The sequence below is a fragment of the Xenopus tropicalis genome, chromosome 1, assembly GCF_000004195.4.
Source record: "Xenopus tropicalis strain Nigerian chromosome 1, UCB_Xtro_10.0, whole genome shotgun sequence".
Lineage (NCBI taxonomy): Eukaryota > Metazoa > Chordata > Amphibia > Anura > Pipidae > Xenopus > Xenopus tropicalis.
Window position 1 is genome coordinate 52,872,483 of NC_030677.2, and position 17,759 is coordinate 52,890,241.

The window sequence follows — 17,759 nt, forward strand, 5'->3', positions numbered from 1 at the left end:
TGCAAGAAAATGAACAGGAACATCTGAGATGATCAGTGCAGATTGCAACTTAGCATAGGGCTGATGAGAGATGTAGGGGTCTCAACTTTGGGTTTTAAAGGGGTCTTCTAAGTTTCAAATTAAACCAGGTGGTTTACTTTTGTAATGAAAAAATAGGCAACATATCACTTATGAATAAAATGAAGGGACTGTCAGATACATTTATCTAAAATTAGAAATTAATTTTTTACCTGCAACATTAATAAAATAATTGTTGGTTAAGAAAAATGCCAGAGGCTAAAGCAAGACTAAAACTTTAGCAGAACTATTTTTTAACTGCACAGGGATCTAAGGAGAGCACCAATAGAGAAATAACCCAAGTAGCAAACAAGCATTGGCAGACAGCGGTTAGGCAGTTACTACATCTTCACTAACTCACTTTAGAAAAGAATGTAGCTGGAAAGCCTATGGCTGGGTTGTGCAATTGCAGGCTTTAGGGCTTTATTTAGCTCTCTTAGCAATTTTTATGACTTCCAGATTGCCCCAGATATCAATGTACTTAATGTAATTCAGATCCCCAAATGTGAAACATTAAGAAATCATTAGTTCACTACATTAGAAAACCTAGAGTTCTACATTCTGGCAATGCAACCTAGGCCTAAAATATATATACAGGTATGAGAACGGTCATCAAGAATGCTCGGGTCCTAGGCTTTTTTTGGATAAGGCTTCTTTACGTAATTTGGGTCTCCATCTTTAAGTCTGCTAAAACATTGTTTAAAAATAACATAAATCCAGCAGGATTCTTCTGCCTCGAATAAGGACTAATTATATCTTTGTTGGGATCAAGTATAAGCTACTGTTTTACTATTACAGAGAAAAAGGAAAGCATTTTTCAAAATTAGAACTGTTTGCTTAAAATGGAATCTAATGGACATGGCCTTTCCATAACTCTATAATGTTGTTGATAATAGGTATCTGGATAACGGATCCCATACCTGTATAAATAAAATAAGAAATAAGTCAATACTTGCCAACGAGGGATGACTCCATTCTCTAGACTTGTCGTCTGACTCCGCAACCAGCGCCGCTGGTAGCTGCTGGCATAATTACTGGAATATGAAGAGCCCGGAGATGGGAGAGGAGTTATTAGGAGACTGCTCAGGGAAGCTGCAAAAGAAATGGGAATAATAAGACACAATACTAGCATAATGATCTTAGATAGATGTAGTAATATGTGCCTATAGAAAGTAATAAAAAAAGTATACATAAGAAGACAGACCACATCTCTTTCACAATACAATAATCAAGGAACCCTTAATCAGTATTGGATTGTTAGAGGAAATAAGTATTTCCAAACGCAAAATAAGATTATAAGGTTAAATCCCTTTTTCATTAATAGAACAGTGAAAAGTATTCATTGTTTAGTTACCTTAATCTAAAGAATACAGGACTGGTGCCAAGAGAGAAATAATGAATTGAATTTTAAAAGCAAACCTGATCGAGCAATTCCGCTGTCTTTGTCTTCACTATGTCCCCGACTGGGCATATCAACAGGTGTGCTGTGGGCTGCAGAGAACAAGAGGCACATATCAAACATAGGTCTAAAAACTATCCTTCCCATACAGTAACATTTTCAAAATTTGGTTTTAGTATTATTATTCTAGCATACAATTAAAAGTTAGATGTCTGTTTTAGCAACATATCCCACAATGAGCATCAGAGCCAATTCACAGAACACCAAGCTTTGTGCATGCACTTCCTAACAAGCTTATTATTACTTATATTTGTCACCTTGATACAATAATCATGCTACTAGCAGCTTAATATCCATGATTCATGAAGGGAATGAACAATGTTGCAGTGCTTTGGTTTTACTATGGTTTGCACTGGAAGCAATGCCATGCCTAAATTAGAGGTGGGATTTAGGTTGCAATTCGTGGGGAACAGACCCTATGTGCCTATATACCATTACTGTAGTTGATTTATAGAACTGTAGCTTGGAAACCAATAATTTTTACTTGAGAGTTCCTAACGTTTTTTCAGCTACTTGTATATATTTTTCAGTACTTAAAAAGTTAGAAGCAAGTGAACACTTCAATTGCTTGATAACACATGGGGGCACATTTATCAATGTACGTTACGATCCGAAAATATTGTGGTACAATACGATAGTTACAAAATTTTTGTATCCAAACGATCGTAAACTGTGCATGTTTTTGGAAGCCTCCCATAGGACTCAATGGCACTCTGCAGCTCCAACCTGGCCCAAGGAAAGCCTCCCATAGGACTCAATGGCACTCTGCAGCTCCAACCTGGCCCAAGGAAAGCCTCCCATAAGACTCAATGGCACTCTGCAGCTCCAACCTGGCCCAAGGAAAGTCGCGATACTGACGCTTGAATGAATTACGAAACTTTCATACTCGTTGCAACAAATACGATTTTGTTGCACAAATTGCCACAAAGTACGAAAAAGTCACGAAAATTAACAAAAATATCGTAGAAAATGCCAAAATTCTAAACTTTAGAAAAAATATGAATTTTTAGTAATCGGACCTGTCATACTTTAATGAATGTGGCCCATAGAGTGTTAAGAGCTAATTTCTCCCCTGTTACTTATAAAGGCATACAAGTATATAAAACATATACAAATATTTTATGACATAGGAGTAATAAACTACACTATATAATGTAATGAATCAGTGATAGATTGCCACGCACCCATAAAGTAGCATAAAACTAAGTGCCCCAATCAGTTATGCTGCTACCTAGGAACTTTCAAATCGGCTAGATTTATACCCCACTTATGCTACAGTTGCTGATCTCTTGCTGGCCTGTTCATATCGAACATGTCCTCCAGTTAATGCTGCTGGCAGTGGTATTCAACAGAAGCTGCAAGTTGCACCACTGGCAGGTTGGATTAAGTCAGCCTTGGCGATGCCCAATTTAAAGCCAAACCGGCTCTCTACTCCAGTCATTACCAGATGGCAGATCCTAAGTCTAGAGCAAAATTATGAGCCTGAGGTTATTTATACTAATATCATCAGGACAAAAAGTGTTGGTTGAATAGACATAAGCCAGTGAAGCTCAAGCACTGCACTACTGGCCCTGATGGAAAGCTGGCCCAGAGCCCTAAGGGTTTGGCAAAAGCTAAGCTACAATGGCAGGAGCAGCCTGTGAAAGTTCCAAGGTATAAGCATGTTGTGTAATTAGTATATTTTCAGGTTTACACCAGGTGGGAATACATGTATTCGCTGTTCAAACAGGAAGGAGTCCTTAATTGTGGACTGTAACTCTTTTTAGAAAAACCAGGGGTCACTTCTATCTTGAAAGCAAAACAAATACGGTACATGAAGATGCATCAGGCATACAAGCCGCACTGCAGGTTTACAGATAATGACACGTGGGTTGTTTTGTTGTCTCCCTTAATGTCACAATAGGTATTCAGTACAATAGCAGATGCTTTCAGTACATACAGTACATAACTGATGTTCAACCTGTGACCCTCCAGAAGTCACTGCGCTACATCTCCCCATACTCACAGAAAGACATTGGCTATCGTATGATGTTTAACAAATGGAGGACATATATGATTAACACAATCCCCCCCAGCCAACAAATTCGGAAGCTAGCCTTCATGTGTGGCCAAGTGTTCCATATCCCTAGGTTCCACCCTTGCTCTGTTCTGTATGTAGATTAGCCTGTAGAAAAGGTTTAGATAACCACTGGGATGGGGAAGGATGGAAGTAAAAGCTCTGGAGTGGCTGAATGATGACCTATTTATGCAACTGGTGTATAATGTCAGGATTAGCAGCATATAGAGACTGCTAAATTCCAGCAAGCCAGGTAGTGAAACATGTTTTGTGACCTTGTGTAATGAGACCCATGGTAATTCTGAAAAGAAAAAAGATCATATAGCTGTAGCATGATAATCTATTATTTTGTGTGGTCCTTATTTTGTTCTGCATTCCACACAAACCTGCAAAGAAAGAGGCACTCCGGATGAGCCGGAGGGGGCGAGCTTCAAACATAGCAGGCAGCAGTTTGCTACCACACATCTGTAAAACACCTAAAATGGGAAGTGGAGGCAAATGAAAAGAAGCAAAAATAAAATAAAAATATAACAAAATGTCCTAATAACTTGCTAAAAGCTAACTTCTGTCCTCAGATATTTTCAATATCACTTCAATCATTGGAAGACGATATAAACCCAAATAAATCTACCATAGCTGTACTGGCACCATGTGGCTGAAGAATAATTTCTGTTTCTACAGATCAAAAGAATAACATTTCCAGTACAGGTATCGGACCCCTTATTCAGAAACCCATTATCCAGAAATTTCCGAATTACGGAAAGGCCATCTCCCATAGACTCCATTTTAACCAAATAATTCACATTTTTTAAAACTGATTTTCTTTTTCTCTGTAATAATAAAACAGTACTTGTACTTGATCCCAACTAAGATATTATTAATCCTTATTAGAGCAAAAACAATACTATTGGGTTTAATTACTGTTTAAATCATTTTTTTTAGTAGACTTAGGGTAGGAGACCTGAATTACGGGAAGACCCCTTATCCAGAAAAATCCTCAGAATTGCCAAAATACTGGTTTAAGCAGACACTCTGTGTAATATTTAGTTGCCGAAGTTTTGTGCCAGCCTATTCATCATGAATTATTTTGCCTGAAGTTTAATCCTTTATTAAAAGTATAGTATAGAAAGACATGGCTAATATCACCCAAACCCATCCAAGTATTCAAGCTGAGGTAAAAGCCCATACAAACATACCTAAGTTAGAGTTGTTTTGAACCGATCCCTGGCCATTTTGATTTGCACCAAGTTTTGCTCCACCTCCGTCTTGATTAATGTTCTCAAAGCTGTCCTGCAAGCTAGATGGGAGAGTGAAACATAAAGTGAGCCCTTCACATGTATGCTTATACATGCCTATTTCATTCAGAGGAATAGAGCTACATGTGACTTATTTTCACGAGATAAATAGATATGATGCATTTAAATTAATACCTCCAACAATTTTCCTTTTACATCAAGAAAGTTCTATATGAAGACTTACGTATTAGTACTCCCACTGAGGCTTCCCACTTTGGCCGAGAACACCTTGCTGATCATAAGTTGGGGGGGACAGCTGCAAGGCAAAAAAAAATTTCCATAAATCCAAATGCTTCCATGGTAGGGAGCAGCAGAAAATTCAGCAGGGCTTTTTTTTTTTGTTTGACATGCAGAAACTAAATCTACCCATGTTGTATTGGTCATGGAAATAGCAGCTAGGTAACTGGATAGCAAATCACATGCCGTTTGTCATACAGCTAAGGTATAAAGAGAAGGAGGTGGGATACAGGTTCACAGCTATTCCTGCTAAGGCAGGTGTTAATCAATACACACACACATATACCTTTTCTTATTATACATTGCTGTGAAATTTACATTTATATATATATAAGGTGGACAAATGTAAAGGAATTAAATGTTTTTGTTTGCTCTAATCCTACTCACACAAATAACCAAAAATATACAAATAAACAGACGCCCTATGTAAAATTACTTATGCTACTTTGCATTATATTGCGTATTCACACACGACGACAGTTAATGTACGCCCCTAAAAAAAGTTCACACTGTAACTCCATTAAGAATAAAGGGATGTTTTCAGTGAGAAAGGTACAACTTGTACAAGTTAAAGGGACACTGTCATGATTTTTATGGTAAACTTTTTATTTCTAATTAAACTGTTTATATAGCAAACTATTCACCCTACCATTTAAATTGTATTATTTAACCAATAAATGTATTGTTTTTAGTAATAATATAGGTGTGTAGGCAGCCATACCAGTGCATTGTGAGTCTGAGCTTTCAGAAGGAGCCAGCACTACACATTAGAACTGCTTTCAGGTAACCTATTGTTTCTCCTACTCCCATGTAACTGGAGGAGTCCCAAGCCGGACTTGGATTTCTTACTATCAAGTGCTATTCTGATATGCTTCATCTAAATTAACCATTTTAATTAAAATATTTTTAGTAGTATGTGCAATTGGGTAATCCTAAATAGAAAATTACTATTTTTTTTTAGCACTGTTTTAAAGCATTTTTAAGCCCCCTGGGATCATATGGTTCACGTTGCCCACAAACCAAGGGCACACATACATGTTAGGTCACTCGAGTCAATGAATGGACAAATTTTTATTCCCAAATTTCTTCTTTTATAATTAGAGTTGGATTATTTCCTGTAAGGTGATCTCTGAAGGAGCACATAGACTACCACAAAATGGTCGTCCAAGGGAAAAAATGTAAAGGGGGCAATATTTACCAATATTATATTACAGTTTTGTAAGATTCTATAATAGGCCACTTAATATGATATAAACTATCGGTTAGTTGCGTATTCATTCTGGGGGTATAGTTTTCCTTTAATATTTAGCATTCAATATTACTATTTACTAAAAACAATCTTGGGGGTTTCATGTATGGCAGTGGCAAATTCTGGCTGTTGCACTGCCCAGACCTGAGAATGGAAGACAAAATGGTTAGGATTTGCTACCCATAGATGTCAATGCCTGGAATATTGAGTGCTCCCATGTGTTAGATAATTGTCATTAGGAAATGCTGACTGCTGCAAATGCACATGGGATTTCTGGCTACCGCTGTTCAAATAAGTGGAGAGTGATCTTGAGTGTTTTGCGCACTGTGCATAGGCCTAATAATCACCTGTGTAACAACACATTTATAATCTGTATGTGTGCCACTGGCCTTAAACAAGCAGCCAACAGAAGGCTGGGACACTGCTGCCATTTATGTGGGTGGCGTATTTAGTAACTCAAATCAACAGAAATCCTGGGATCCAATATAAAAGTGTGCATTTCTAGGATATAGAATACATAGCCACATTTTCATTCCAGACATTCCAGACTATTGGTTAATGACTACTTGCAAACATGAAAATGACAAATTTCCCCAGAAGCCAAGCAATGCAAAGAAACAAAGAAAATGATACATTTAGGGGCAGATTTACTAATGCACGAACGGACCGAAAGCGTCCGAACACGTTTTTCGTAATGATCTGTATTTTCCGCGACTTTTTTGTCGCCGTCACGAAAAAATTGGATTGGTTTTTCCGCCGTTTACAATTGCTCAATACGAAAAAATTGCGACGGCGCCGAAAAAGTAGTGCAAAATACGATAAAGTCGTGACGGCGACGGAAAAATCGTGCACAATACGAAAAAACCGCGACGGCGACGAAAAAGTCGCAAAATTTTTGTTTCCAATCCGATTTTTTCCCATTCGGGATTCGGATTCGTGGATTATTAAATGTGCCCCTTACAGTCAGGGACTCTATACCAAAAAATAGAGTATTATTGCACATTAGAAATGAGCACACTGACTTCTATGTACTCACCGAATATAATGAATCTTTAAGGTGGACCCCTTGTAACTCATTGCCACGGAACCAAACATCATCTCTCCCAACATATTAACATCAGAGGCAGGCTTGATGTACTGTAAGTCAAATACAAGTCATGTAGTGACAAAATGTCAAGAAAGGCTAAGAAGGTAAGAATTAGTAATCAAACACTTTTCGCCAGATCACACAAGTGGAACACACAGGTATGTAGAGAGAGGGGGAAAAAAAAACCATGAATTACACCAAACACCCATATATGAATGCCACAGGCCATATGTCGTGGGGTGTAAATTCTGGCTAAAAACATGGTATTAGCACAAAAATAAAGGTATGTATAAAAAAAAAAAACAGGGCTTATTGCCGAAAGAATATCTTTTTGTTCTAAGTCTGGCATTTAAAATAAATATATAAAAAAAAAACACACCCACCTAAATGATAACCCAATTGAAGAGCCTCCAATATGCAGCAATGCCAGGCCCTGCCAATGCTACATACATAAACTGGTGCAGCCCTTTGCATTGCATTAAGCATGGTGCTACACGTTACAGAAAGATCCCTTATTCAGAAAATCCCAAGCATGGAAGATAACAGATCTCATACGTGTAGTTAATTAACCACTACAACCTATGTAGTGCCCCAAACTACCCACGGCTCCTTCCCTCCTTTGGTTGTGGATATGAATGCCTGTATTAATGTTTCTTTCTCACATCCAACCAACAAACAAACTTTCTCAATGTTGCTTCTGTGAACCCGTTTGGTTTGGGTGCCTTGCTCAGGACCCTTCAGTTGTGGAGATGACTTCTTAAATTTTGTTTAAAACTTGTCCAAATATGGCCACTCACCACACAGCTCTAATAGCCCCGGTGCAGTACCCCCAAACCCATAGGTAGGGAAAATCCAACAGACTAGCAGACAGACACACACTCTGGGACCCGGTAGAAGCTCTAAAATAGAAGCTTTATTTTAACGTTAATCCTCCTTGTGCTTTTCGTGTCTTAAAAGAAATGTAGTCATAGGCATCAGGACCGGACTGCGCGCTTGTCTGCTGCTGGGGTTCTGCTGGTTTGTCCTTTTCACATCACCATGTTTTCAACATCCCACACCCGTATCACTTTTTGTTTTAAAGGAACCGTAACACCAAAAAATGAAAGAGCTTTAAAGTAATTAAAATATAATGCACTGTTGCCCTGCACTGGTAAAACTGGTGTGTTTGCTACAGTAACACTACTATAATTTATATAATAAGCTGCTGTGTAGCCACGGGGTCAGCCATTCAAGCTGGAAAAAAGGAGAAAAGGCACAGGTTACATAGCAGATAAGTTCTGTAGAATACAATAATGTTTTATCTGTTATCTGCTGTTTTCTCCTTTGAATGGCTGCCTCCATGGCTACATAGCAGCTTATTTATATAAATTATAGTAGACTTTCTGAAGTAAACACACAACTTTTACCAGTGCAGGGCAGCAGCACATTATATTTTAGTTACTTTTATACACTTTCATTTTTTGGTGTTACTGTTCCTTTAAACAAATAGTACAGTACTGAAAAAAATATATACAGCTAATTTCATATTTCCTCTTGATTGCTATACTCTAATATTTGTGTCAAAGATGATATTTACCTGGTATCTGGGCAAAGAATCTTTAGTTGTATGGGTGGAACCATTTGATGTACTGCGGGAAGAGATGGTGCAGGTCCCACTGCTACTTGTCTGGCAAGATTTGGTGCTGATCTTTGCCGGTGCATCTTCACTTGCTCTCTGCAGAAAGTAACTCTGGGTAAGATTTGTGCTAAACACAATTACTATTAGATGGAGCTGTACCTGTGGCGGTTAGGCTTGGAGATAAAGCTCCTTGAATTTTTCATTTTCATGACAGTTGCCCTTTAATTGCAGGACTTTGCTAGCATATAGGGTGGTTGTTATGTACCTATCAGCCTGTGAACTAGCTTTCTAGCAGAGTAGAGCTGGAACCTTCAGTAACAAGTCCCACTGTCTCAGAGGAAGTTTGTATTAGGGCGAAGACACACAGGGCGAATATTCACCGCAACTTTAAATTAACGCAGTCGTGGCGAATAATCGCGGCAACTTTTCGCCAATAAAGTATAATTTCCTCACTGCGACAAATCGTGCATGCAATTTTGACGCGCAGATTAGTCGCCGCGACTTTTTAAAAAGCCAGCCCCGTGTGTCTCCGCCCTTAAAGAAATCTGTAGCTGTGTATTTTTCAGCTTTCCCAGGCAGCATGCATTTCACACAAACACCCAGGTTATCTGGTTTATTTAATCTTCAATGTGACCATCAGTAGGCAGTTAAAGTGTACAAGAAGCAGTCATGTGCTTGACACAACACAGGGACAGGGGAAAAAACAAAACTATTAAACATGTCCCTTTCCAGAGCAATAGCCAGGTACTGATTGTGCAGTAAGTTAACCCTAAAATAGCTGATCTGTACAAACAACCATACACTACAGGTCCCTAAAACCAAGCATGACATCCCGTGGCACATGGGCTCAGCCAGAAAGCATACTTTGTGAGTGCAACAACTTGGCAAATGCAATGCTGCAGGAAAGTGTTGAGCACAAAAATTAATAGGGAGTAAGCCCATATCAATCCCATTCATATAACAAACTATTTAGGGCAGTAAGAGGGGTTTTTTTGTATGCATCAGTCTGCAATCTGCAAGTTTTAATCCCTTAATAAGGCTGGCAGTGGTAAGTGCTTGATTGAGAAGCTGCTCACGCCGAACTGTGGCGATTACTGAATTACAAGTGGCAGAACTCTGAACGGCACAAGCAGCATCATGTTATTCACTACTTCATGTGGGGGTAGCATGTAGCTTGGTTATTGTACTGGTATTGCAAATAAGAAAAGGGCTTCAAATATGGGGTAGGCGGCTTCACTCTGTTATCACACACTGGTCAATTTAAAGCAGATTATATTGAAGTTAAAGTAAATCCAATATGTATTGCTATCTAATACATAAGGATGCCTTCATTCATATTATGTGCAATGCGTGCGGCTAAAAATGACCTTGGGGCAATGCCCGACAGGCATTAATATTAAAAGACCTGACCTATTTATGTTCCCAAGCAGATGATCACCAGATACCTGCTGGTTTGGCCTAGATCAGGTAATCATGTGACAACAGCATTAACTAGTTGCATGCTAACACGATCAGGTCACAGCTTTGTCCCACCGAGTGACCTGAACTCAGCTGCATTCCCAGCAATTATCTGTTCATCTTGAAAATTGAAAATGCTGATGAATGGACAGGAATAATTCAAAAATTTAAATTGTAAATCAGAGCAACAAAACCACACATTTTGTCATTTACACTTGTATGCACATATATGTACACACAAATGAGACAAAAAGCAAGCACAATATGAACCATCCATTACTTACACCTACATTCCACTAGGATACATAGACACTACTGCTAAGTATTACTCATTACATGGTCAAGAGCACCATGAATGCTTGGCAAAACTGAGGTGTATTCTTTGCCCTGGACAGAAGTGCAAGAGCACAAAGAGATGCAAAAGTGTGCCTTAGTGCCTCCCCCACTCACTCCTCAGGAATAAACTGCTGCTGAATCCAAGCAACACTTTATTAATGGGGCAAATGCAGGTATCTGCTCTCTGTTCCAGATTTAGGTTAAGTCAGGTGCATGGCAAACACAGCACCAATCCTGCTCGTACACATTTGGAAGCACCTTGTCCGGCTTTAGGCCTAGGCTCATGGCATTCAAGATTAGTCACCCGCGATAAATCTCCCCTACAATGGGCAACTACTCTCCTCCAAATACTTTCTCACCAGCAATAAAGTAAATCGTGAGGGGTTGCCTCACAACTATTGGGCCATGAGTGTCAAGACAGAACCAGAAGCGGTGTACACAAAATGACGCTAGGCCAGACAGAAAATATTTGGCACAACTGCGTTGGATTTGCAACAAAGTGTATGCACAGTTGTGTCCATTTTGGCAAATCAGATGCAACCATGGTAGACATAGCACAATTGTGGGAAGAAAATCACCTGCAATCATTACAATGACTCTGGGTGAAAACTGTGCATTGTGGGGAAAAAACATGGCAATTGTGCTTGAAAATACACTTTGTTCACTGCACTTGCAGATGCAAATGAGCCTAATTAATTACAGAAAGACAAGACATTTGTATCCATACATGGAGGAAAACAATATTCCTTTTTCAGCAGCTATAAAGATATAAACATGAAAAAAACTAAACAGAATTGTGGCAAAGGCACTCCTGATACTGTCCGACTGTGGATTTAACATCGTAGGGTAGAAAGTCTTACCTGCGTACTTTCATTTCTGATTTCCCGGACAGCTTTAGAATCAAACAGAACTTGCCTGCCTCTTCTCTCACAGTCTTGGTAAACAATCAGGCGGATGCAATTCAAGTCGAAATCCGTACAAGGCCAGCTGTGGACAGTAATATAGATAAAGCGATAGTCACAATGTGTTGGGCACGTCTCTACATATGAACCAAGGTTGAGATTCTGTAAAACTGCTGAGTGATGAAAAGAGCATATGTCCATGTTTAAGTCTGTGGCTGCAGCATAGCTGGTTTCTGACTCCCATGACTATTTCTAACATAAGATTCACAGTCACAAGAACCACTAACCTATTACATATGTCTCATACAGATTTTATGATTAAGTCTTTACTTCTAAACAAATACCATAGCACACTGCCAAAAAAGTAAAAAAAAACAAAACAAAATCCACTGATAATACTAGACCGTTTTCAGCATTATATATAAAAACAGATACAGAAAGCCCCCAGAGATATAGAATTCCCCATACTGGTGCAAATTCATGGCCAGAAGGATTGGTAGGACGTTTATTTAGTGTTCACCTGAACACACTTGGAAAAGATAGGTTCCATAACTTGTTTCATTATGTATATCTTATATACATATATATAGCATCCAAAATGATGGCAAAAACATGACCACAAACAAGCAGTCTTACAGTATGTTCCTTATACGGTTTTTAATTTAAACAGAACATATAGAAAGTAAAACACAAAAGCCAGTAGGTATTGCTAAATTTAAAATGCTTAGAACTATATGACTATATTTAATACAGCTACAAACCCAATGCTATAGAATGCAGCTACTAATATCAGCAATCATGTTAAAGTGGGAATCACACCAGAGTGAGTAAGGTGTATAGAAATGATTAAATATTTCAATTTCAGAAGGATTGTGAAACATCCCTAGCAATGCTGTCACATGCAGAAACATAGTTTCCCACTGCGACTAAAACCTAGCTGTACGAGGGGAAGTAACAGCTTTACTGCTGTGAATATGCAGAGGACCCCCCCCAAACAAAAAATAATCAAATACATTTTAGTTGCTTGATTTCTATAATCATAATAATGCCATCTCTACATTAACTCAGTTGTGAAATCACTTGGATAAATCAGGGAGGTCTGAATGGAATATCCAAAAACCTAAACCTTTCTGTACCCCAAACTGTAAAATTGTTTGATCACAAGCTCTAGGGAGTGTCACCAAGTGTCATTTCTTTCAGTTGGACAAGTACAGTACAGGTATTAGGAAACGCTACTGGCATTAGCAGTACCTGTGTACATTTTTTTATTATTATTATTTTCTTTTTATTTCCATAATTTTGGATGCTGCAGTAATGTCATTCTTTGCTGTGCCCTATAAATAATGATGAAATAACAATAAACAATAACAAATACTACCTTGTATGAAGCAGCCTCATTTCCCACCAGTTCTGGACATGGCCCCACAGACTGCACCAGACTATCCCTGCAGTAGTAAATGTTCTCATTTCCATGGGAAGTTTATTCCAAAGCACAAGACTATCAGATGACTACATCTACCTCCCCACCCGTATCAAAAAAGCTGCTGAGCAGACTGACGGCTGCACTTGTACAGTGCTTTGTATCACAATACAGCGCTCTCTGCACCCTGCCCTGTTCACCTCTTGTCAGCATATACAGCATGTGGTGTGAGGTAGCCGCTGCCAAGCCACTGCTAGCCACTCAATTCCCTTGTGACTGCCTGACAGGACATCTGCTTACCTGACAAGCCTATGGCTGGCCCTATTAACAGGTATCATGGCACGATTTCACTCTTCCTACCCCAGTTAGTATTTTAGACTGATGTGTGCACAGCATAGTACATGTTAAATAAAATAGGGCTATATACATTCAATTCCATAAAAAGTGGTGGCACGGTTAACATGTAACTTTTCTACGATCCACTGTAGAATTTCCTTTAATTCCTTTACAGTTGTGTACAGGTATGGGATTCTTTATCCAGAAACCAGTTATCCAGAAAGTACTGAATTACAGGAAGACCATCTCCTATAAACTCCATTATAAACAAATAATTCACATTTTTAAAAATGATTTCCCTTTTCTCTGTAATAATAAAACAGTACCTTGTACTTGATAACAACTAAGATATAATTAATCCTTATTAGAGGTAAAAAAAATCTTTTGGGTTTATTTAATGCTTAAATGATTTTTAGCAGACTTAGGGTATGGAGACCCAAATTACAGAAAGGTCCCTTATCCGGAAAACTCCAAGTCCCAAGCATTCTGGATAACAGGTCCCATACCTGTACAGATTTTGTGTGCTGATTTTTAAAAACTGTGTGCGCAGGTCAGAATAAATACAAAATCCTGTGTTTTCACACAAAATTCTTTGTGCGCACCACAACTTGTATGCACTGGTCTCAAAGCTTGTGTATGTGTGCACGAGCGCGCACCTTAGAGGGAACATTGCCTGTAACTGGTAGCATCAAGCTTGTGGTTATTGGGGGATGCCAGTAAAACCTCCAGGTTTTTGATGTTTTTAATGTGAATAATAAAAGACGTATATTTCAAACTCTGCCTTGATGGTGTTCCATGCAAAGGACAAACAGATGGCTTGGTGATGCCATTCGGAGCTGGATCGCATGTCATAGCACATCTATTGGCAGTAACTGGTGAGTTCTCCTGTTTTGCCACACGTTAGCATGACATCTAAAGCTGACTATATGTTCAGATTTTAGTTTTCTTACGACAAACGATCGCCATGGTACAAAATTTGCTGGGATGATGATTCGGAGCCTACACATGGTCCAAAAATCATACAAAACTTGTACAATTATATCGATGTGTGTATACCCAGCCTTAGAATAACCTGCACCAAACATGCAAAGGGGCATATTTAGAACTGATCGCCTTTTGGTTTGGGGAAAAAAAAACCTTGTTGGTTGAGGTATTTTATCTCAAGTGAGCTTTATTAAATAACTCACACAGTTATTGTGGTTTTGAATGATTAAGCTTTATATTCAGCAACTCTCCAGTTTGGAGTTTTAGCAGCAAGGGTTGTGAAGGTTCAATTTACCCTAGCAACCAGGCAGTTGTTTGAATGGGGAACTGGAACATTAATAGGAGAGGTCTAAATAGAACGGTAAGAAATAAAAAGTAGCAACAACAATTACATTCTAGCTTCAAAAAGCAATAGGTTTTTGGATGCTGGGGTCAGTGACCCGGTTTTGAAAGCAGTAAAGTGTAGGAAGTGGAAAGCAAATAATTCATAAATGAAAAAAATGAATACCAATTAAAAAGTTTATAAGAACTGGCCATTCTATAACATTCTAAAAGTTAACTTAAAGGTGAACCACCCCTTTAACAAATAACCAACCCATATGGCTGCTCAGTTGCCTTTGCATAAGCTTCTCAGCTGTAATGAGTGCTGCAGGGCCATAAGCCTGGCTGGTGTGCCTTTCCACTTCACCTCACATTAATGTTTGTTTTCAGGAGATGAACCTTCCTTTGGACTTTCCTCTCCATGTTATTGTGAACAGTGGTGTCTGCCTGATGGCAACACAAGGAAAAATGAAAGAAAAGGCAAACAACAATTACTAGGCAGAAAGGCACACAATCCCTACCAATGTGATGGAAGTATCAATAAAGGAAAATTATTACAATACATTAGAATGCATGCCACTACCCTGGGCAACCAGGCTGGCCTGGAAGGGAAGGCTAACAGGACAATAAGACTATAGCATGAAAATACTGCTCATACATTTATACATAACCTACACTTGGGAAGGAGTTATTCTAAGCAAACAATGTGCTGGACTTAAGTAGATTTTATGAGTAAGTTCTTAATTTTTAACTGAATACACATAGAAAATAAAGGGTATTTCCTCTTGTTAACTTTTAGCATATCACAGAATGAGCCATTCAAAGAACCTATTCATATGCCAGTCTCTAGCAACTAGATAGCTGCTCAACAAAAAGCTAAATAACTAAAAAAAAAAAAACACACAAAAAAATGGGGCCCAATTGCAAATTGTCTTCACACTCTGTATCATGCTAAAAGGTAAAGGTGAAGGTGAATAATCCCTTTGAAACATTTCTGTGGAAATTGCACTTTCATATAACCATTCAAATACCACTGGGGTTGTTAGTAGTCATCACCAATTGGTTTATTTACATGCCCCACACAATCTGCATTCAGCACCAAGAAGTGTAACAAACTTATGGTTAACCAATTATTTTAAAAATCGTTTTGGCTTGAATAACTGTAAAGTGCCCTTGCTTATAGCCATTATGGAAACAACTGCAAGCAGAGTACACGTGTGATCATATGACATGTGAATGATAAACAGCCCATGCAGGTTTTCCCATTTAAAAGGAAAAGAATCATTCAAAAATATCACCTTTTAAAATATGTTTATTTGATTTTTATGCACTGTTTCTTTATATGTTTATCTTTCACATATGTAACAGCCTTTTAGAAAAATACATAAATGGCTGATGACACATGGTAAGTAAACACTGCAAATAACACTTTTTACTCACAGAAATCTGTCTTAATCGCAGGCAATTTCCCATGATTAAACCAGATCTCTATGAGTAATAGTATAACATTAAGATTGCCACTAATAAAAACTATGGCAAGTCATTTCCAGGTAGGGAGAAGAAACACCTGCCTAGGGCGCAAGGCTATGGGGGCACCAGGCAGGTACCTCTCCTGCCTACCCCTGGTCTGTGCCTACATGCACAATGATGCCCCCTGCAGGGGCAAGGTGGCTGGCTGGTTTGCCTAGGGCTCCCAGTCAGCTTGGTCTTCCCCTGCTTTCATCACCCTTGCCAAGGTCTGCCTATGGTTGCCCATGTAAATACAGAGAGATGCCTGTGTATGGCACCACTCCACTATTCATGAGGGATGGTCAGAGAGGGAAGCAGGTGTCCTTCCATCCTTCAACCTGTACATCATTCAGACATGCAAGTTAGGCAACAGCAGCTGATGCGAGGAACACCCTATTTGCAGAATGTATTGGCACATGGCTGTAAAGTGCAGCCTCTCCCTTCTAACTGGTAACCGTTAATACTGATGAAGATCCAAGCGCCCCAATAAAAATTACAGCTACGGGAGAACAGCAGCAGACAAAAGCAGCCACTACAACCACAGCTGGTCATTGCACTATTTCCATTTATTGCACCTGCACTTCTGACATGATAAAAAAGGTTCCCACATGAAAGGAGTTAATCGTTCCTGTCACTGTATGTTGTGTGACAAAGAGGATGGAAAGAAGTCATGTGAAGGCTGTGCAATGGAAGGAAAATTAAATTCTATTAACAAACACTGCAAATTCCAGGAAGGATCATTGTGTTATATTAACTCTATACGCTCTAAATGCCAACCTTAAATGAGTTAAAAAGATAAATGAGTAAGAGACAGGCACACTGAAACACAAAGTAATATCACACAATTACGCACAAGTAGAGGCTTCCTACCTTTGAGATATATATAAATCTGGGCCAGTATCACTACTGCATTGCCTTACTCGCTTCTCTTTCCATGCCCTGCGCTCCCAGCAGCTGACTTTCCTCTCTAGCAAGCTAGTAGCAATCCATGAGTTCCTCAGCTTGCTCGCAGCTCCTCCGCCGCTCCTTTGCGTCCCACCACACATTCCCTTGCCGTCCTACTGCCACACAGAAGGGCTTTGGTGTTTATCCCATTGGATAAAGTGAGATGCTCAGCCTCCCTTCCAGATTATTAAATTCACGATTAAGCAAATAAACACTGCTGCAATGTTTTCCTTGTGCAAAAACAAGCTTTTTAAAAAGCTGTACACATAGGGGAGAGAGGGCTTGTCCTGGGCACGCTCTGCCTGTGAAGCATGACTAGCAAAGCAACAGGTAACTCACACGGACACACATTCCCCACTGCAGACTGGACATGAAATGGTTAAACAGTCACAAGACCAAAACTATAAGCTTGTGCTGGCAAAAGGCAGGACAGTAGCTAAGAGCACACCCTCCTCACATGCAAGGTTGACTTAACATTGGCCAGGCTTCC

The 17,759-nt window shown here is 39.1% G+C and overlaps 1 protein-coding gene across 4 annotated transcripts in view; it reads right to left on the reverse strand.

Annotated features, from left to right (window-relative positions):
• fnip2 (folliculin interacting protein 2) overlaps positions 1-17,759 on the reverse strand; it is a 42,559-nt gene that overhangs the window by 12,613 nt on the left and 12,187 nt on the right. The window contains exons 1-9 of one of the 4 annotated variants that reach the window (XM_004911158.4): positions 17,195-17,635; positions 11,713-11,839; positions 9,017-9,154; positions 7,390-7,490; positions 5,052-5,123; positions 4,769-4,869; positions 3,959-4,048; positions 1,477-1,548; positions 1,014-1,149 (exon numbers count right to left, since the gene is read on the reverse strand). In XM_004911158.4, the coding sequence (XP_004911215.2) occupies positions 1,014-1,149; positions 1,477-1,548; positions 3,959-4,048; positions 4,769-4,869; positions 5,052-5,123; positions 7,390-7,490; positions 9,017-9,154; positions 11,713-11,839; positions 17,195-17,370 (1,013 nt within the window). In that variant the 5' untranslated portion in view covers positions 17,371-17,635. Of the gene's footprint in view, positions 1-1,013; positions 1,150-1,476; positions 1,549-3,958; positions 4,049-4,768; positions 4,870-5,051; positions 5,124-7,389; positions 7,491-9,016; positions 9,155-11,712; positions 11,840-17,194; positions 17,637-17,759 lie in introns of those variants that run through there. The other 3 variants (XM_002934740.5, XM_004911159.4, XM_004911160.4) reach the window with 3 other exon arrangements.